We start from the raw sequence: 22,408 nt of genomic DNA, 5'->3' as shown, positions 1-22,408 counted from the left end.
CTTTTAAAGCAAAGAGTTTTTCCCTAAAAGGCATTGAACAATTGATCAATGACAATAGGATGGATGAGTGTTACATGACTATGACATAAATTATAGGTTTATTTCATGTGTTATTTTTGCAATCTAATTGGATTAATTTGGATTGGTTGGGTTAGATTAATATTGTTTTTTTATTAAACCAATACCAAATTATCAAATACTTCTATTGTTTTGAAAATCTATTTATAAACATTAATTGATAAAAAAAAAAAATGCTTTGTTTTATTTAGTTTTGGGCCTATGTGAACAAGCTTTGCTGTATTTGACATATAAACAAATTTTTGTTCCAATAAATGGATTAATTTATGACTAGTCGAACCAAGTGGGAGGATAAAATTATGGACCTTAAGTTGTTTTACGTGGCACGACCAATGGAATAAATTCAGTATACTAGGTTGCTTTCAATGCAAAAATGAATGTTTTGGAACCCGTTTTTCGATTTATTTCAAAACTATTTTAAGTTTTTTGCATTGATTTATCATTACCATGATATTGAAAAATTATTTATGATTGAAGTATGCAAGAAATTCATATTCATCTCAATCTGTGCTTGCATGTCAAGCTTGAACACCTTAAAATATATAAATATATTAGAATTAAACTGGGTGTGAACTTCTACATAGGCTATGTTGCACAGTACATTTCTAGGAAGCTATGAAAGGATTGGATAGAATCCACCGAAATGGCACATCCTATTCTTTCATAGTTTTTCCAAGCATAGTAAAGTTAGTGACATGAGCACAAAGACGATATCACCCAAGTTAAAGAAAATACATGTATGAAAAGAATAATAACTAGAGGCTTTCATGCCCAGAGGTAACAAAAGTATTTGTATTTTTATAGTAAATTTGGTTTTGCAAGAGGACCAGTATATTCTTAGCCCAAAATATAGGAATGTAGTTATATTTGTGACTCTTGTGTAGTCTATTTCCTAGATAGACATATTGCATTTTCTAGCCTGGTTTTTTGTGTGTATGTTTCATCTCTGAGATTTGTTTAGGGTTACTTAATCTGGCTTCAGCTTTTAGGAGACCTAAATCAGTTACTCTTGTTGATCTTACTTGATCTGGCTTCAGCTCTAAGGGGATCCAAACTAGTTGCTCTTGCTGATCAAAGCACAACTGAAGGGAAAAATGAACAATTTTTCTTCCCTATTAAATTCTAATGATTTTGGGGTTATTTTGGAATGATTTTGTCCTAAATCTATTACCCATATTGCTTTTGAAGTGACATCATTTTATTTGGCAAAACCCATCTTCAAGAATCTCAAATTCTACAGGGTATTCTTAATCAATATTGTGTGTATTCAGGGCAAGCCATCAGTATCCAAAAAACAAGGGCTCAATTCAGCCCCATTGTCTCAGTTGGCACAAAGAGGCTTCTTCATCAATGATTCCTTATATCTTCTAAACTTCACTTGGGAGTAGTATCTTGGGATTCCCTTTGTTGGAAAAAGAAGGGAGAACTACCTGATTACCCACATTTGGGTTTCACATTACCAAATTACCCAGTTACTGTTTGGGTTTACAAAAATACCCAGAACAGTAACCCCATTCAACGACCAATTTTTTTGCCTTTTTTACCCCCAACTAACTCCACCTCCCCCTTGTTCGGTCATCTTCTTTGCAACTACCTTGCCCAACCCTCCTGCAACGCCCATCGCTCCCTGGATCCATTGCCCCCGCCTTCTGTTATTGTTAGAAATTGGCATTGCTCATTGCCAGTAACAATCGTTGCTCCCCTGTCTCTCTTCATTCCGATTACAATCCCCAAACCCCTAAACCCTTCTACGAAAAAATAAAAAAATGCTCTTACATTTCTCTCTTGCTTTCAATCTAGCTTGCTAATCGAACTCAAAATCATTTGCCAAAATGGGTCTGCAATTGTGGAAGCTTGCGTTGGGCACGGATATGAATCGCTTACTGCCATTTTCGTCTGCTTAAGGGGCTGAGTGTAAATGTAAGAGTGTGGGAGGGGAGCGTGTTGCAAGGATCTGATCAGAAAGGAATGGAGATGGTTGTAGTGATGTAGAGCAGTTAGTCATGACTCTCGACTTGTTGCTCTGCTTATTGTAGAGTAGCACTCTTGACATCATCATTTGAAGAATCGATAGCAAGAAAGAACAAGTATGTTGAATGCAACTGAGGATATGTTTTTCTATTTATTAGACTCACCAATATAGAAGGGGGACAAATGCAAATCGGATGTTGGTCTGAAATTTTGAGCAAATGGAGATGAATGTTGTTGCAAAAAGCTCTGCAAGTTAGTTATTAAGGAATCAATACGACACACCATCAAAATTATCAATCGCATATTCGCATTTCATTCAATTTTTCTCTTGAAGAAATCGAGAAAAGTAGAGCAATAGATGTGGTGAGAGATGTTGGAGCCATCCGTTCCATCCATTGTCTTATCTTCTTCGTGCTCCTCTCTCTCCATTGAAAGCCTCACCTATGCTTCACCAGACCTAAAACAGTAGGAAAAAAAAAGTCCTAGCTTTAACCCTTCTCATTTCAGAGGAGAAGAAGAAAGGATGAATTACTATCTTCTCATCGCTCCTTTCATTCTTTTTCTTCTTCTTCTTCCCTCTCTCGTCCCTTGATCCTCCCAATCTCAGTTCATATATCTTCTCCCACTCGCGCGAGTCAACTTTGTTGTGTAGCATCTTCAGTCGAGCTTCAAATAACAACGATTCGATATCGAATGTGCTCTAGGCAAGCATGCCAAGGGAGGGTACTTGTAGGTGGGGGAGGGGGAGGGGGCCGGGATTGCATAGCGGAGGTGGGGTGGTGCTGGGGTAGGCCAGGGATGGAGTTTGTAGGGTTGTGCGGAGTGGTTACAGGGAAAGGTGATCTGTGAAGGGAGAGGTGGAGGGTAGTTTGGGGATAAAATTGGTAAAATACATCCTTAGTTGGGTGAAGGTTACTGTTTTGGGTAGATTTGTAACTCCAAACCTGAATTTGTGTGTTTTTGTTAACTCAAACATAAGTTGGGTAATTTTGTAAAGTAAAACCCAAAAATGGGTAATCAAGTAATTTTCCCGAAAAAGAATTAGTAAATCTCATTGTCAAGGTCTGTTGGCCCGTATTAATTCAAAGCTCAGTTTTGGAAGCCTAGATCCCCAAGTGCAGCAGGTAAAGTCACTTTCTAGTCTACTCTCTTAGCAATGGCTAATTATTTTATCTCTTGCTTCCAACTCCCAGAATCAATTCTTCAAGAGATTGATAAAATTTGTTGTCTGTTTCTTTTGGTCTAATGGTGACCAATCCTTGGTGCCAACCATTAGTTGGAAATCTCTTTGCAATTCTAAAAAATCTGGTGGGCTCAACATAAAGTTATCTAGTCATATGAATGCAGCCCTTCTGGCCAAAAAAGCACGGGAACTTCTTACTTCAATTGATTCTCTTTGGGCTAGTCTTATGAAAAGCAAGTATTTTCTATCCGCTAATTGTATTCATGCTGCCTGCCCTTCATACGCTTCATGGGTTTTAAGTTGATTTTTCATCAGAAATAGCTTATCTTAAAAGGGATGTATTATCGGGTTGATCATGGGCATTCTGTCAATCCATGGACTGATCCTTGGATTCCCAATTTTGCCCCACCAGCTGCTCCCTTCCCTTTGCCAAGGACTTTCTTCCCTTCATCAGTATCAAATTTTATAAAATTTTATTCCCAATCTTGGAATACCAATCTTGTCAACTTTTGATGACCTCCAGAGATAGCTGAACCTATTATCCCTATTCCGATATCTTCTGCATCTGATTCCATCATTTGGAAGCCTACTTCATCTGGAAAATTCTGTCTCTTCAGTGTGCCGGCTTTCGCTACATGGTTCCAAGCCTCCTATAAATCCTATTTGGCAGCTGCTTTGGCACATTTCTACAACCCCAAAAATAAGGGTATTCCTTTGGAAGCTTATGTTAGATAGAGTCCCACATGCTGGTTTATTGAACTCCAAAAGGCTTTTTAATTTGAATTCTATATGTCCTCCCTGCTATCAAGAGGAGAAAACAAGTGATCATGCGTTTCTTCTCTGTCCATTCTCTAAACCTATTTGGCATTGGTTTCTCTCATCTCAATGTTCTATATTCTTCCATTCATAATTGGATTACGTCTTTACTCAGTCGTCGAGCCCCTTCATATACCAAGAGTTAGATAAAAGCTCTCATGGCGAGTATTATCTGGCACATTTGGTTATCTTACAATGATAAGATCTCCAAAGATGTATGTGATTCTCCCCGATCTATCTCATTACCGAGCAAGTTTTTTGCAAAATAGTATTTCACTTGTACTCGAAAGCAATTTCACGTTACTTCTACCATCCACATCGCTTGGAAATTTCCACCTGAAAATTACTTAAAGGCGAATGTGGATGGTGCTTGTTTGGGATCTCCAGGCACTGCGGGGATTGGCAATGTTGTTCAAGACTGAACTGGTCAATTTTTATGGGGCTTTTTAAAATATATTGGTTACACTTTCTCTTATGTGGCCGAGGCATTGGCAGTTCTTCATATTATGATCTTGGCTATACCTAAAGGAGTTCTTAATCTCATCATGGAAGGGGACAATTGGATGATCATTAATCTTTTTCAAGGTAATTATCATGAAGCCCCATGGAGGATTACTTTGATCATTGTTGTTTGCTGAAATCTTGGTTTCACCATATTACTTTTATCCATAACTTTCGTGAAGCCAACTTTCTTGTTGATCGTTTTGCTTCTCATGGTTGTAACTCTGGCTGTTGAACCGTTTGGGCTTCCTTCCCCAACTCCCCCTTTTTGACCGCTGACTCTCAATTAGTGGCTCTTCCTGGTGTTGTAAATTCCTTTTCATTGATAATAAGTTCTCTGTCAACAAAAAAAAGAAAGACACCCCATGCAAATCTTCATTGCTGATTTTTGTTAGTAAGAAAAGCTTGGAAGAGAAAATAGAGGCCTTACCGTACAGGAATTCAACTGATACCCAAATATTTATCTATTTATTTATTTACTTATTTATTACGCAACATATGTTGTTGCCTTAACTACTAGTTAGTACAAGGCATGCATGCATAGTCTCAAAGGACTAGAGGTGCCCAGAGTGAACCTCAACCTATGGCTCTCTTATTTATAACACAAAACAGTAGACTATCAAACAACTGGTTTGAAGGAAATGAGCTGCCTGAACCCCTCCCATGGCTTCTCCCACACGATGGCATCGTATAGCTGCAGCTCACATCCATCCTTTGCGAAGATAATGAGGCAATAGTTAACTCCGGTGACGACTTGCGTCCAACCAATGACAACACACTTGAACACAACGTGTTTCCCACTCTGACCATTGTGCTCAGTGACAGCAAATTGTCCAAGCTCCTGGACATGAGGGTTGGTAACATCTTTGATGGGTTGCCAACCACCAACTGAGGGCTTATTACATTCTTCCCTAAAGAGTGGTTTGAAGGATTTGAGCTCCCTGAACCCTTGCCAAGGCTGCTCATACACTATGGCATCATATAAATTTGGAAAGCAGCCATGCTCTGCCTTGATAATGAGCCGATAGTTAACTCCACTGACGACTTGGGTCCAACCCATGACCACATGCTTGAACACTAGTTGTTGCCCAGTCTTCTTGTTGTGCTCCTTGACAGCAGAATGCCCTAGCCCTTGGACATGGGGATTCTCTGCATCTATTATAGGCTGCCAACCACTGAAAATGGTAGACAGTTTATCACGACCAATGTATTGGCTTTCAGAAACCTGCTGTGACAGAATTTCCATTTGAGATTGGAGAGAAGAAAAGAGATGGATTTTTTTCTTCTTTCTTTTAGCTTCTTTTTCTTCTGTGTCTTCTCTTCTCTGGATTCAAGTATATCCAGAGAAGATGACAGCCATAAGTTGGTAGTTCATTGGGTATTATTGTGGGAATAAAGTTGTAGAATCAACCTTTTTGAGTCTAACCTCCAAATGTTGCTCTCATTGGATTCTGGTTCTACCTCATCAACCATTTTAAAATAGAAAAAATATGGATATTTATAGTATCCGATACCCTTAATCATTTCAATGTCAGCGAAGATAATGTACTATTGGATTGTCTCATTCTGTCTAGAATATCTTCTACACATTTCTAGCGACCTAATTTTTTCTTTTTCCTATTATATGCGCATAAGTTGATAGTTACATTGGGTAAGATGAAGGGAATAAAGTTGTAGAACCAACCATTTCAGTCAACTTCCATTCTGTTGCTCTAATTGGATTCTGTTGCTCTAATTGGAATCTGATTGTACCATAACTTTTCATAAAAATAGAAGGAGAGTTTTCCTCCGCCGGTTTAGAACGTTCACCACTCCATCCTAGGGTTAAATAACAATAGTTGTTTTATGAATGTTGTATCAATTCTGCTCATAATTTTCTTGTATAGAGTTGCTAATTATCTGGCTATGAGAGGAAATTTCTCTCTTAACTCTCATGAATGTATGTCTATCTGGACAGGCTAATTTAAGAGCTAAATAGAGACCACATGATACGGGAAAGAGCATTTAAGGTAGAAAACACGATTGAAGACATTAAACACCAATACAAGGTGAACCACATGGTTAAGTTGATTCACCAAAGTTGACATGTAGCAATCCAAGTGGATCAAATGAGGAGCCCATTGTCCGAAACCTGGCATAACAGTCATTACAGTACATTTGAACTTCAGATGCATAACCTAATATTGCATTTCATAGTGATTGTGAATTACCAAAAGAAAAAAAGAAATAAATAATAAGACATGCATAAACACATATTTACCCTGCCATATCCATGCTTCAACATCTAGCCTGACATGAACAACAATAAAAGTAGATAGAATGGTTCCCCTTTCCATTACCCTGTAGCTTATTGCATTTCTAAAGATTGAATAGCCAGCTTAGCCGCAACCACGGAAATGTTCTGTTTAACCAATTTTATTGAGTTCTCCAACCTCTCTGATGTTACATTGATTTCCATTGCCCTTAGTTTCTCTCTCTGCAATGCTAGTAATTCTGATTCACTTGATCCTGTCAAAGTAGCACCACAGCATTGTCAAACACAATTTTCATAATATTACAGTTTAGACACAATTTACATGATAGAGGGCAGTCACGACAATGTCAAAAAATTAAACATATTTGTCATTTTTTTTTTTGGTAACTTGTCTACTTTAAATCATGCAGATGGAGGATCAAGGAACGCTGTTTGCAGAGACCAAAATCCAGAGCATCATTCGAAAAAACAATGTTTCCTCTATTTTCAAGCTAACCATTTTAATAAACAAATGATAAATGCAAGGGAGAGTCCAGCTCTCCATTTGGTTCAGAATAAGGGATTTCTTGGAATCACCAAAGCTCAAAATCCCTCCAGAATTTCACAATCTGAGGAATTACGGTGCTATAGCTCATTATTAATGAGTTGTAGCATAAGTTTTTTTAATGGTGTTTCTGAAAGTAAAGGACTAAAGGGAGTGGCTTTACATATGCAGCAAATGTATTTACAAGGAAGCGACCAGAGCATTGTCATTTATCACTCATTCATGAGTGGCAGCTCTAGCATTTCTGACAGTCTTCATTTATTATTATTCCATTAATCTTCCATTAAGATGTGGTTCTCAGAATCGATATGCAAGGAAGAGCCTATCATGAGCAAGTTAGAAGGGAATTATGGGAAACATAAAGCCCAGAACCATAGCAACAATTAAGGTCACATCATACAGAAGTCGGTAATTAAAATATTAATCTCCTTGGCTTTCTAGTTGTTGTAGATTGTAATCCCCAAGAAATTATGCAAGAACATGTAATTGCGGTTAAATTGTTATTCATATACCTACCTTAATAAGGATAAATATTTACAGATGCTTCCTGTCCTAATTAACTCCATGTCTTACCACTATGAAGATCGTATCTCGACAATTATCAGGAAAAATAATGGCTAGCATTCCCAGCAATAATTATAAGTTACAACTTAAAAAAAAAAAAATAATAATAATAATAATAATAAAAAAAAAAATCACTGCCAGCTACAAACACCAACATAGAAAGAGGAACCCCCCAAAGTTCAAAGGGAATGGAACTGGCTTTCCTGATGTGGTGTTCATCATCTTCCTCAATGTCAATCAACAAACACCATCAAGATGTTAGAGTTCTTGTAATAAGGGTATTAAGGGTACTTCGTTATAAGTTTGTATTTTTACCTTTTATTACCTCCCTAGGTTCTCTTATGTCAGTAACGTAGGTATTGATGTAATTTTACATGTTATAAGCAAGTTCGTAAATATAGTGAGAGAAATCTATTTTCTTGCCCAAGCATTCCATGCACTCTCTTCTTCTTCTTCCTTTTCTCCTATCTTCCTTTTTTTCACTTTTATCACTTAGAACTTGGTATCAGAGCAAGGTTTGAGAGTCGGCCAGCAACCTCCCTCTTCACTGTGCCTCTTGTTGGAACCCTAGATGAGTCGAGGGCTCCAACAGAGGTTGCATCATGTAAGTAGAGTTGTTCAAGTTGTTTAGCCATCAACTAGAAGACATATTGATGGAGTTTTGAAGCTGAGAAGATAGATATATGAAAAAACAAAACAAAACAAAACAAAAAACAATACAAAAAAAAAATCAGAACTAGGGGCTGATCAAGGCTCAGATGCAGTTGGTACCAGGCCCATTGGAGTCGCTAATGGGTCCTCTATCAAGCCCCCAACGCCTCGGTTGCAAAGAAAGTGAGTCCTTGGTTTGCAACTCATTTCTATGACAACCCACAGTACCGCCATTTTTTGTTCTTTTGTTGTTCTTTCATCTTGAATGTTGAGCTCAAGGCAATCTAGTGCTATTTGTTAGTGAGTTATATTATTTGGGGCTTGTGAGTTGTGATAGGATGAAACCCACACCCTGAAATATACATTTGATGGAAGTTTCAAGTTTTTTTGTGAACTGTTTACTTGATGGAATTGTTGAGCGAGTGCTGGGAAGGATTGTTTAGGTAGAGACTACTCCTCATCTGGTTTGGGTTTTCAACCAGCTTCCCAAGTGTGTTCTCAAAAAATTTCAGAGGTCAGTGGTCCTAGGGAACCTCAGCTGGTAGTTTGAGTATTGCCAAGCCCAGTCAGATTACCTTTGAAAACCTAACCACCAGATATCCATTGTTAAGTTGGACAGCACCAACTATCTGGATTGGATTCACTTCCCAAAGCTATCTCTGTGAAGTAGGGGGAAATTAGGTTACAATACTGGTAATAAGGCTCCTCTTTCAAGTGATCCAAAATATCAGAAATGGGAGATGTAGAACTCATTTGTTATAACCTAGTTGATTTTTTCTATGAAACCTAAGATTGGTAAGAGATTTATGAGGAGACAACAACGATATTTGGGATAGTGTTGCTAAGATTTTTTACCAAGCAGGTGACTCAGGCACTTAACTACAGTATACCAAATCCTCCAAAGGATTATTACAATGAAACTGGAGACAGGACTATCTCTAAGTAGTATAACACAATTGTTGGTCTAGAGTGACCACCATAGGGACCTCCAGCTGTCCAATCTTGAGGATAAGGTGAAGGTCTACAGAACATTTGAAAAAGGCCGTGTCTTGATCATGGCGGCTTGAACCTGGAATATGAATCAATCTGGGTGCAAATCTTGGGTTAATCATCCTTTATCTTTAGATGAAGTTGGTGGCTATTTTCGAAGTGCGACCAACAGGGTGACCATGGCAACTGCACCATCCCTTGAGAGATCTGCTCTTGCCTCTAGCTCTAAAGGTCCATCCCAGGATAAGTGGAATTCTGAGGACTCGATGGTGATGTTTTTCCTTCTGAGCTCTATGCAACCACAGCTTGCTATTGGTTACCTTCTCTTGGATACTGCTTCCAAGATGTAGAACACTGCAAAGGACACATATTCTCAGGTTGGGAATGCTGCCCAAATGTTTGATTTGCATAAATGTCTCCACAACTCCATGCAGAAGGTTCTCAATTTGTCCTAGTACTATACTGCATTGCATACATTATGGCAGGAACTTGATTTTATGACACCTAATAGCCTAAATGTCCTGATGATGCTACCAGCTACAGGAAGCAACAGGATCCCTTTCGTGTTAATTATTTTTTGGCTGGGCTGAACATTGAGTACGATCAGGCTCAAGTGCTTAGCTATGATCCTTTTCCCACCTTGGAGCAATCTTATTAATTGGTTCAGTTAGAAGACAGCTACCGGGGTAATATGTTACCGCCAACATCTGCTAATCTGGATCGATCAGCTTTATTCTCTGGGTCTCATTCTCCATCCCACACAGGTACTACCCATTCTGCAGATCATTCCACCTCTAACAAGAAACCTATTCGATGTGACTACTGTGGGAAAGAGCGTCACACCAAGGAATTCCACCGGAAGTTACATGCTCACCCTGCATCCTCCAACAAAGGCCATGGTTGTGGCAAGTCCTCTAGGCTGCTAATCATACGGAGAGGTTAGACCTTGTCCCTGCTCCTACTAGTACTGCTATTGCTGGTTCGTCCCTTTCACAGGACAAGATTGACATGTTCCGCCGCATGCTGTCTATGACTTGCTCTTCTGTTGCGCCTGCCACTGCATCCACGACCACTCTGGTTTCCTCCGACTCCAATCTTGCACCATGAGGTATTGCTTCTGGTGGTCACTTTGCATCGGTTGTCACTCATCCTTGGATAATTGACTCTGGTGCCACTAATCATATGACTAGTTCATCAAGTCAGTTTTTTACAGTATTCTCCCAGTTCAGATAAGGCCAAGGTTAAGGTTGTTGACGGTTCCCTCTCCCTGTGTTTGAAAAGGGTGCAATCCTTTGCTCACCTACCTTATCTTTATCATTGGTTCTACATGTTCCAGATTTTTTCACTAATCTTCTCTCCATTAGTCGTCTTACCAATGATCTGAATTGTAAAGTGATATTTTTTCTATCTCACTATGTTTTTCGGGATCTGGTAATGGAGAAAACGATTAGTTTTGGTAGGTTGCATGATGGTCTTTATTTATTGGACACTAATACTAGGAATTCTTCAGTTGTTCAGGCTCATCAGACTAGCTCCCCTTCCGCTTCTGCTTCTGAGTTACTCCTCTGGCATAGACATTTAGGACATCCGCCTATTAGCTCTCTAAATAGGATTTTCCTTCTTTATTTCATAATTGTACTAACCGGGATTTTTTTTGCGATGCCTGTGTTTTGGCAAAGCAAACTTACTCTGTTTATTCTGGTATTAATAAAAGAAGTCCTTTACCTTTAATGTTAATACATTCTGATGTATGGGGCCTTGCCCGTTTTACTTCCATTTTTGGGTATCATTGGTTTGATAAATTCATTGATTTCCATACATGGATTTATCTATTTTGCCACGAGTGAAGTTTTCCATTGTTTCCAACTTTTCCACCGTATGGTTCTCACCCAGTTTGATGCGACCATCAAGATCCTCTAAAGTGACAATGGTACCGAGGATACTAAAGGGACTTTCCAGTCCTATCTTTTTGCCCATGGGATCATTCACTAAAGAAGTTGCGTTAGACCACCTCAAACCGGTGTGGCTGAGCGTAAGAATAGACATCTCCTCAAACTGGCTCATGTTTTCTCTTTGAGATGAATGCCCCTCCTTATTTTTGGGTTGATGTTGTCCTTACTGCTGCATATCTTATCAATCGGATTCCTACTTGTGTAATTGACTTTCGTGCTCCTAGTATTACCCTCCAAAGTTCCTCCATTTTTCTTGTTCCTCCCAAGGTATTGTCCGGAATCACCATATCCATGGCAAGTCGGACCCCGGGTCTTAACTGCGTGTTCATTGGCTACTCTACTACCCAGAAAGGTTACCGGTGCTACCATCCTCCTTCTAATGTATATTTGAAAGAATCAAAATAGTTGCTAATTGACAAAACAAATAACTGTGAGGGGAAAAACAATAATTTTCAGCCCAAAATTAGGGTTAAGAAATTAAGGTAATAAAGTGCAAACAATCTCTGATTTCAAAATTTAACTTGAATCAATAAACGGAAGCAAAACAATAGCTATTTTAACAAGAAACATTAACTTTTTTTTTCCATAACTTGAGAAAGGAAGGCAGAATTGGTATTTTGCAACTATCTCAAGATCAAGTCATCAGAAAGGACCCGGATTGAACAATTTCCAAATTCGGGTTCTTGAGTGCCTAGTCAAAATTTGAGTTCGATCAAAAGTCTGAATTGCTTAATCTAAAAAAACGTGTGACATCCAAACTTCTAGAATACTTTGAATCAATTCAAGGAAAACTTGAAAACCAATACTTACTCGTTGTTTGATAACTAAGATGATGGAAAAAAAAAAAAGACGAAGGATAGAGATAGGATAGATGTGGGTGGGATGGCTATCTCAGCCAGGGCCTCTCACCCACAGCTATCTCAGTTGTTTAAGAAATTCTCTCTCAAAATTTTGGGAGCACAAAGCTGCAATTTCATTTATAAATTCGGGTATAACTTTATCGCCAGAACTGACTAGGAAACTGAAATAACAAACTCAAACACTAAATAGGAAAGGTCTAACAGACTAACACTACAATAACAAATTGGGAAGACTCAAAATAGACTCAAACACTAAAAAGGAAATGCCTGACACAATCCTTAACTAATTGGGAAACCTATCGAAATAACAAAGAGAATACATTCAAAAAAGGACTCGTAACCAAAATAATGAATTAAAATCTCGTTTTCCTACTTTCTACCCATATTTTAGGTCCATTAAAATGGCCTATCACAAAGAAAACCCAAGGGATCAAAGGCCCATGATGCATGACCGGGGTTCAAAAACCCTGTTCGGTTTGCTTATGGGCCCACCTGAATGAGAGAACTTAATAATCAAGACGTAGTGGCAGTTTGATAAAAATTCTAATGTTCACAAGGCTTAATTTCACTATAAACACTCAAATAATGAGTACAATGGCAGTCTTGTAATAAAACAGAAGTTATAAGGAGAATGAACTACTTGGGAGATAGGACCTAGAGGGAATTAGTAATTATTGAGTAGGGATAAATTAGGAAGCAAAATAAAAGTATGGGACATGAGAGAATTCAAGGTAAAAGGAAGGGTATAACAGGAAATCAGAAAATAGGGAATTAAAACAGCAACTCACGATTCTTCTTCAACCTTGCATCAAAACCAGAAACCAGGGACAAGCAAGGCATTGAGAGGGAGAACTTACTGGTTTGGTCTCGGATTGGTCTGAAATTACCAGTGGAGAATCGGAGCACAAGTATCTCTTGATTCTCACAGCCAATTGATGCAAACAGCAAGTGTTTATCAAGTACTCAAGTTCTGAAATTTCTCCAGGAGGTTGATACTAGTGCAGCTTTGGTTCAGTTTGAATATCTCACCACAGATGAGGACTTTGGAGCTGAAATTTTAGGTTCGAGTCACCCAAGGATAGAGAACCCTTGACTGGAGTTTCAGTTCCAATAGATCAAAGGTGAGGGAGATCGATCCATCTGATTAGGGCAGCAACTGTCTCCCAAAAACAGAGGTTTGACCAGAAAGAGAAAGACTAATAAGGAGAAGAAGAACAGAAGATGGAAAGGGAAATCACACAAAGCCAAAGTCACGCAGGGTCTCGAAAATTATTCCACTTAAACTTCATACTCTAAATCTGAACTACTCCATCGATTACATTCTAATATAAAGGAAAATCAAAACAATTAATAGAAAATACTTGGAAAATGATTGGTTGGATTCATACCTTACTTCGGTTGGCCAGGATTTCAGTGCTCCTGAATGGCGGTCCTGTGGATTTTTTTGAAGCCAGCAGAGGGCTTCGTCAAGGAGATCCCATCTCCCCCATCCTTTTTATTATTGCCTAAGAGGTCCTTTGCCGTGACATGAGTGACTTAGCTGCTAAATCTGAGATAAAGCCTCTGTCGGGTCCTCGTGGTGCTGATGTCCCTACTCATCTCTTGTTTGCAGATGACGTCTTCATTTTCATGAATGCTTCTAAGAGGTAAATTAGAAATTTGAAGTCTTTCCTTGCTATCTATCAAAAATGCTCTAGGCAGTTTTTTAATTTAGAGAAAAGCAAGTTGTTCTTAGGGAAAATTCTTTCTGTAACAAAGCAGTGGATTGCAGGAGAGTTGGCTATTCCTTGCTGCAACTTCCCAACAAAATACCTAGGCGTTGAGATCTTCCAAGGCCAAGTGAAAAGAGATCCCCTTCTCCCTATTATGGACAAAATTAGAGCCAAGCTGGCTAGCTAGAAGGGCAAGCTTTTGTCCATGGCAGGGAGAGTTGAACTTGTAAATTCTGTCATCTCTGGAATGACATTGCACAGTTTTTCAGTTTACTGGTGGCCTGCTCCCTTTATCAGTAATCTTGAAAAGTGGATGAGAAATTTTATATGGACTGGTGAGGTAGACTCTTCCAAGGCTACCACTGTCAAATGGGATAAGATTTGTAAACCCAAGGATGAGGGGGGTCTTGGCATCAAAAGGCTGCATGAGGTTAATATGGCACTAATTGCCAAACTAGCGTGGTCGATCAAGACAGAAGATTCCCAGCTGAGCAGATTGCTCCGAGCAAGATTTTTATCTCGCTCAGGCCTTCTTAGACGCTCTTATGGGCACTCTTCCATTTGGCCGGGTATAAAAAAAATGTGGAGATTTATTTTGGACAATGAGAGATGGATCATTGGCAATGGAAGGAAAATAAATTTTTGGAACGATAACTAGCTTGGGCCTAAACCCATAGGGGTTCTCTCTGAGTTGAACAAAGGGCTTTTCTCAAACCTTGATCAAATTGTGGCCGACTTTATTGTTGATGGTTCTTGGGTGCTGCCTCCAGTGCAATCTAATTTTCTTGCAGAGATCTTCCAAAGGATAAAGGATATCAATCTGCCCTCTCTCCCTATTGAGGACAGATGCGTGTGTAGCATAGACCCTATGGGGACCTTCTTAGTTAATTCAGTATGGAATGGCTTGAGATCCACTACACCCAAGGTTCCTTGGTCTTCTTTTGTATGGAGCAAGCATAGTCCCCCAAGACTATACATTCTAGGCTGGCGCTTGATCCATGGGAAAATCCTGACTGATGACCAAATTCAAGCAAAGGGTATCCAATTACCATCTCGCTGTGACCTATGTGGCTCTTGCTCTGAATCCATATGCCACTTGTTTCTTGATTGCAGTTTTTCCTCTGACTTATGGAGAATGATTGTTGGTATTTTTAACTTGACATGGTCTTCTAAAGTTTCAATAACTGATTTGGTGTCTTGGTGGAAAAACAAGGCAAAAAATTGGCCCCTCAAAGAGGCTTGGGTGACGGCCTCGTTCTCTTCTCTAGCTGCAATCTGGCAAGAAAGAAACCAAAGGTGCTTTGAAGGGATGAAAAGAAGCTTAGACATGATTTTTAACAATATTAAAGGGGACATCCACTTTATATGTAGCAGTCGGAATTTTTATCCCAAATCTGTTAATGACATTACCCTGTGCAGAAGATTGCAACTCTCTACGTCCTCTCAGGGCTCAATTCCCATCTTGGAAGTTCACTGGTGCAAGCCCATGCATGGTTGGGTGAAACTAAACACAGACGGCTGCTCATTGGGCAATCTAAGGCGTGCAAGAGGGGGAGGTGAATTCAAAGATCATGATGGTAAAATGCTTTTCAGCTATCATATTTTTCTAGGTGTCACTGACAGTTTCACGGCTGAGATTCAGAGTATAATTAAGGGGATTTCTCTTGCTCGCGATAGGAATATTAATCGCCTTTGGATTGAGTCTGATTCCTCTGCAACGGTTGGCCTTTTCCACCATAGGCTTATTCCATGGTTTGTTTGTCAGGAATGGAGCCACCTTCTCAGTTATTTAAATAGCATTACTTGGAAGATCTCGCATTGTTACAAGGAAGCTAATCCGATTGTGGATTATTTGGCTAAAGAAGCAGCCAAGACTGGGACCTCTTCTGAGGCAGGAAGAATGAGATTTAGATTTATAAGATAGCAGTAGTGAGCCTCTGTTGATGGCAATGCCGAAGGTTGAGGCTCGCTTCTGGTTCTTAGGCTATATCATATTTTTCTTTTTTTCTCTATTTTAATAGAAATTCTGATCTTCTAACGAAAAAAAAAAAAAAAAGAAACTACTTGAAAAGAAACTACTCTAAAAATAGAAACTAGCTAATTCCAAAAGAAACCTCTACATATCTACTTCTAAAACAAAGATAATCAAATATACTAAGATTCCTTCCCTAATTATCAACTACAAACTCTTACCAATCCAAAACCCCAGTTTGGGTTGGTTGCAACTTGGCTTAGGCCTCCATAGTGGGTTGGTTCGGTCCAAGCCAAGACATCTACATCATCCCAACACATACATAACCCAACCCAAGGCTTATTTCATATAAAATAAGCCCATTAAGTGACTTATCTACGTCACCTTCTCGCCGGCTCCTTGTGTTTATGGATGATGTGTTTCATGAGTCTGCTGTGTAATACTCTCCGGCATCACATCATCGGGGGAATTCTTTGTTTCGTGAAGATGTGCCTTGGTAGTTCCTCTCTTTGAGATAGCTCCGAGTGTTCCTATTTAGGGGGAGACACCAGTTAAGCCTATGTATGTTCAATCCATAAAAGTTTCTGTCCATTGGAATCATGAATAGCAAATAAACACCACCACAACAGCACCACCCAACCAACTGCCATCTCCTGATCCAGGTTCTATCCCTCCCTCAGATAATACTGCTTATGATCCAGGTTCTATCCCTCTCTCAGGTAATACTGTTTATGGTAGTCCTATTGTTTCTGATTCACTTTCTGACCCTTCACTTGATCTCCCTATTGCTATTCGGAAGGGAACAAGAGCTTATACACAACACCCTATTGCTAAGGTGGTGTTGTATAACTCCATTTCCCCTTCATATTAAGTTTTGTGTCCTCTTCGTCTTATGTTTCCATTCCTCAGCATTGGCAAGACACTATCAAAGAGCCACGGTGGAAAGCAATCACGGATGATGAGATGTAAGCTCTAAAAAAGAATGGCACCTGGGACTTGGTATCTCTTCATCCATTAAAAAGGAGAGTCAGCTGCAAGTGGGTCTTTATTGTGAAGCTGTAGAAAGGTAACAAGGCGAGGTTGGTTGCTAGAGGATTTACTCAAACCCGTGGCCTAGACTACCAAGAGACATTTGCTACTATGGAAAAAATGAACATCCGTGTGATACTCTCTTGTGCAGCAAATCTTGATTGGCATTTGCAACAACTGGATGTCAAGAATGCCTTCCTCCATAGTGAATAGACAGAGGAAGTGTATATGGACATTCCTCCTAGATTCTCGTGCCTTGAGACCAAGGGTAAGGTTTGTAAGCTCAAGTGAGATCTATAGGGGTTGAAGCAGTCCCCACGTGCCTGATTTGGGAGATTCCACAAAATTATGGTGTCTGTAGGTTACACCCAAAGCAAAGTTGATCATTCCCTATTCATCAAGCGATCTGGTTCCAAGATTGAGATCCTCATAATGTACGATGATGAAATTGTGGTCACTGGGAATGAAACGGAGAAAATTTCTTGCCTAGAGACTTACATGGATCAGGAGTTCGAGATCAAGAACCTAGGTAAGCTACGCTACTTTCTTGGCATTGAGGTTGCTCGTTCATCTAAGAGTATTTTTCTATCCCATAGGCAGTATACTCTTGATCTTTTGTCTGAAATTGGTATGTTAGCTTGCAAATCAGCTGACAAACCCCTTGAGGCTAATGTCCACCTCTGTAGTAAGAATGGTGATCCAGTGGATAAGGGCTAATATCAGCATTTGGTGGGAAACTCATTTTTTTAGCACATACTTGTCCAGATACTAATTTCAGCGTAATCTTGGTGAGTCAGTTCATGCATGATCCATATTCCACACATTTAGAGGTTGTGCATCAGATCTTATGTTACTTGAATTCTGCTCTGGGAAAGGTGATTCTTCTTTCTTCTCCCGGTCATCTTAGAGTAGGAGCATACATTGATACTGATTGGGCTAGTTCTCTAGATGATCGGTGCTCTACCAATAGGCATGGTACTTTTGTTGGCAGAAATTTGGTTTCTTGGAAGAGTAAGCAACAAGCAGTCGTTGCTCTTTCCAGTGCTGCAGCTGACTTCTGCACCATGTCTCATGGGATCTTTGAACTGATTTAGCTTCAAGGTCTTATGGAAGATTTGGACCTTCCTATTCCCTTTCCTATGATGTTGTATTGTGACAGCGAGTCTGCAATCAGCATTGCTCATAATCCGGTTCAGCACGATCTTATGAAGCATGTTGAGATCGATCATCATTTCATCAAGGAAAAATTGGGTCAAGGGTTGATTTGTGTTCCTTTCGTCAAATCGGGTGACCAGATAGCTGATTTTTAACTAAGGTTTAGGTAGTAAATAATAGTGTGCAAGTTGGGCATGTGTGATAACTATGCACCAACTTGAGGGGGAGTGTTGTGATGATGGGTGAAATATGGGTATAAGGGTAAATCAGTTCATAGGGATATAATTATACTTGTACCTACTTTTCACTCATTATAAATAAAGATGGCCTGTCAACTAACAGACCAATTCATTCCTCAAAATCAATCAACAGGAAAATCTTGAAATGGAAGATTCTTTGATCTATGGCAACCCCCAATTAAAAAGGGGGGGAGGGGGAACTGGAAGAAAAAAAAAACCCAATACTTCCAACACAAGAACATCAGAAAAGAATACTACATACATATAATGATATAAAAGAGAGAATTGGAAGGGGATTGTCTCGTGCTATGTGTAACCAATCTGATAATCGATCAACAAGAAAATCTTGAAATGGAAGATTCTCTGATCTATGGCAACCCCCACTAAAAAGGGAGGGAGGAGGAACTGGAAGAAAAAAAAAAAAAAAAAAAACAATAATTCCAACACAAGAACATCAGAAAAGAATTTCAAATACCAATACAAACATATAATGATATAAAAGAGAGAATTGGAAGGGGATTGTCTAGTGCTATGTGTAACCAATCTGATAATGTTAGAAACAAAACCTGATGAAAGATGTAATGCATTCATATTACATTGCAAAAGAGAGAAAAGAAGCATTGACTAATCTGTACCTGAAACAGGTTGGAATGCCACAAAAGACATTCGCTCGGGTAAAAGTGGAAAAAAAGCTTCATCACAACCTAAGGAAGGTTGTTTCTCAGCCCATCTTAGAGAGTTGATAATATGAGTCTGCAACAATTCATCCTTGGAAGCCTGATGATGTAAGATGTAAAAGACCCATTTTTTATCAAAAAAAATTTCAAAACTAAGCTTTTTACCCACATATCAATGGTACAAAAACTAGTTTAGATCAGTTCAAATGATTACAATGCAACTGCTATCCCACAATAGAAAGAAGTTCCAAACAGCCTTTGTCAGCTGGAGAATTGCACAACCAAGGCATCCTTTATAACAAGGTAATCAACCTGGATGCAGAGATAGATAATTTGGATACAGAAATTATATTTTCATTAGTATATAAATATGTTCAACAATCAGTGTTTTTTCTTCATATTATCACCATAATATAAGGGTAGGGTACAAGTCAACTAAACTGATCTTATCACACTTTGTCCTCTCATCTTCTACAATTTCTTGTCTTCTCTCTTCTTCCTTCACACTAATATCCATCTTTGATTATTTCAAAATGTGGTATTTGAGAAACATTGCAATCTTGTCACAATTCTTATTGTCCTTGGTTTTTCTTTGTTTCTTGCCACCATTTGTATGTAAAATGTAAGGCTGTCACATGGGCTGAGATTACGCTTAAGTGTGTGATAATGGTGACAACATTGCAATTTTGTCATCATTCTTATTGTTCTTGGTTTTTCTTTCTTTCGTTCCACCATTTTTTATGTAAAATGTAAGGCTTGTCATATGGGCTGAGACACTTGTGTGCAATTATGCTTACAGCCTTCATGGTTACAAGGTCTCTTTGGCCTCTTGTGTGATGACGATACTTTTCTCTTCCAATATGAAGAGAAGGGGATCTTGGCGGCGTCATATAGACTATGAATGATTCTTGGAATTAGTGGTGGCATTATGTGTTCAATCCTTGGTCTCTTATTTGTAATAGTAATCTACCTCCTGTAATTTTAACAGGTCTCATGGTTACTGAAATGGAGCATTTTTGTATCATAGGAATTTGTCCATGTGCATACATATCTGGCTGATTGATTCCAAAATAAAGTATCCATCCTTATGGTCTTGTTGTGGAGTGGTACAAGGCTTTTTATCAACTCGCAATCAACTATCTGTGGTTGAATTGATTCAGTGGTACTGAAATGTGGTCTTTTGTAGGGTCTTTTTATATCTTTAGAATTTTTTCAGGTGTTTATACATTTGGCTAAACAGTTCCAATATATAATTAATATGCTCAAGCTCTTGCTGTGGTGGCATAAGGATATTCAATTGCGCATTTAGCCTAGTGCTTCACATGAACAGTAGGATTTTACCTCTCTAGGATCAATCAGCTATACAACTGTCATCATATTTATGCAGTAAGTAATTCTGGTAAACTTCTATGGATCAATAGAAATTATCATGCTCGTGGTTCAAAAATATGTATATTTTACTACCAAAAAAAACAAAGAATCAGCACTTGCGGTTGTGAGAAGAAGTTTGTATGTGCATTGCTTTCTCAAGTGAATGGGGCTAATTATCTCCCTTTGGCCCAAAACTAACCAAGGATAATTATTGAAGTATCTTATTACAGTTCTTGCTCAATATCATCAATGAGTGGAAAAAAGAAAGCTATTTAATCATGTCCTGGCCTCCAGAATAGCATGGAGCCGTATAGCAGCACTAATGTAACTCTTTAGTTACAGTATCTAGAGGTATTGCGTAATATGTATTCTGAAAATAAGAATACTTTCAGATTGTATTAATTTATGTGAGGATGAGTTCATACTGACTTTCAATAGCACTGTAAAGGGTATGTAGGAGGAATTAAATTAATCCTCCACCGTATCCAATGATCCAGAGCAGCAGCAGAAACAATATGAAGAATTTAATGTTGCTAGACCTTTAACTAGTTTAAATTCTGACAACAATTTGGTTTATGGCTAATTACTGGCTAGTGATACCATCTAGGACTGCTACAAAGCCCAGGTCTGAACTACTAGTGCAACTAGTGGCCCTGGTAAAGGAGGTGTTGGTAGAACTCATGGCAGAGGTTCAGGGGAGGCAGAGGAAAACAGATTCTCGCCAATGTTATCATTGTGGTTGGTCAAATAATACTTCAAATAAGTGTTGGGGAAAAACCTGCCTAGACCATACAGATTATTTGTTACTTATCTGGCATATATTTAGGTGATAAGCAATCCCTCAATCCAACAGATACAATCACATACATGATAATAAACAACAGAGAAAGGTACAAAATTTTTACCTTTAATTTGATTTGCAAGCTATTCAAACTGTAAAGAGCTTCCTTTAGCTGTAAAACTTCGAAGTTCATGTCACTATCGTAGTCCACAGAATTATCATGCTTTGGCACAACAACACCTGTCAAGTAGGGTTCTGCCTGAAATTTAAAAACAAAATAAAAATTGCCTTTAAAATGAGATTAAAACCAAAAATAAATTTAATTATATGTGTTTGTATAATTATATTAATTTTTCCTCCACACAATGGCATGCCCACACAATATTTATTTACTTTTTTTCCAGGGGGGATCCAATCCACCAGGACAAAGATTTCATTATGATATCAAAGTTGCATGCCCCGGTAAGTACTTAGAATAAGAGCCTCTTAAAATCTGGATCTATCAAAATGAAGTAATCCAAATTTGACATTTTCCATAAAATTGCACTTTTTCTTTAAAGATATACTGCAGGTGAAATTTTTACCTATTGTATGATCATTCAATCCATGGTTGAAAATCCATCAATGCCTCTATGTGTTAAAAACTTACTATATATGTATATATATATATATATATATATATTTTTTTTTTTTTTTGGGGGGGGGGGTGAGATATCTTTTTATATAAATCTCAGACCACCTGACAACTGCAAGGACTGCAATATCAGAGGACTTGTCCTATTCACCCACAACAACATGGTTTCTGTTGGAAGAAAGAAGAGTCACATATTGGAAACAGTTAGGTCCCTCACATAATTTTAACATGTCTTCCTCCATCTAGGCAAATCCACTTCTAATGTAGTATTTCTTCCATATTATTCATCTGCTTGTCAAATGTGTGTTTCCCATCATGTTGTTTTCCTAGAAATCAGAAAATAATTTTTGTTACTCATATTTGCTAAGCTAATTTCTTTAACTCATTTTGCTAATGATATGAAAATTTATCTAACATTAACAAACCATTTCAGGTTTATCAACAATGGAGAATGGGGCAATCTTACGCATATGA

The 22,408-nt window shown here is 38.5% G+C and overlaps 2 protein-coding genes across 4 annotated transcripts in view; both read right to left on the bottom strand.

The window, feature by feature from the left end:
- Positions 1-4,849: 4,849 nt before the first annotated feature.
- LOC122084788 (multicystatin-like) lies at positions 4,850-5,795 on the bottom strand. The gene has a single exon (XM_042653218.1). The coding sequence runs from the start codon at positions 5,793-5,795 to the stop codon at positions 5,169-5,171; it is 627 nt and encodes a 208-aa protein (XP_042509152.1). The 3' UTR covers positions 4,850-5,168.
- A 757-nt stretch (positions 5,796-6,552) lies between these two features.
- Positions 6,553-22,408, bottom strand: part of LOC122083447 — a 41,380-nt gene continuing 25,524 nt past the window's right edge. For 2 of the 3 annotated variants that reach the window (XM_042651257.1, XM_042651259.1), the window contains 3 exons: positions 21,425-21,559; positions 19,107-19,248; positions 6,553-7,057 (listed from right to left, as the gene is read on the bottom strand). In XM_042651257.1, coding sequence (XP_042507191.1) covers positions 6,897-7,057; positions 19,107-19,248; positions 21,425-21,559 — 438 coding nt within the window. In that variant the 3' untranslated portion in view covers positions 6,553-6,896. The remainder of the gene's footprint in view (positions 7,058-19,106; positions 19,249-21,424; positions 21,560-22,408) is intronic. The other variant, XR_006141655.1, reaches the window with a different exon arrangement.

Source organism: Macadamia integrifolia, chromosome 7, assembly GCF_013358625.1.
Source record: "Macadamia integrifolia cultivar HAES 741 chromosome 7, SCU_Mint_v3, whole genome shotgun sequence".
In the NCBI taxonomy this organism is placed as follows: Eukaryota; Viridiplantae; Streptophyta; class Magnoliopsida; order Proteales; family Proteaceae; genus Macadamia; species Macadamia integrifolia.
Note: the sequence above shows the minus strand (reverse complement) of the source record. Positions and strands in the feature narration are given on the sequence as shown.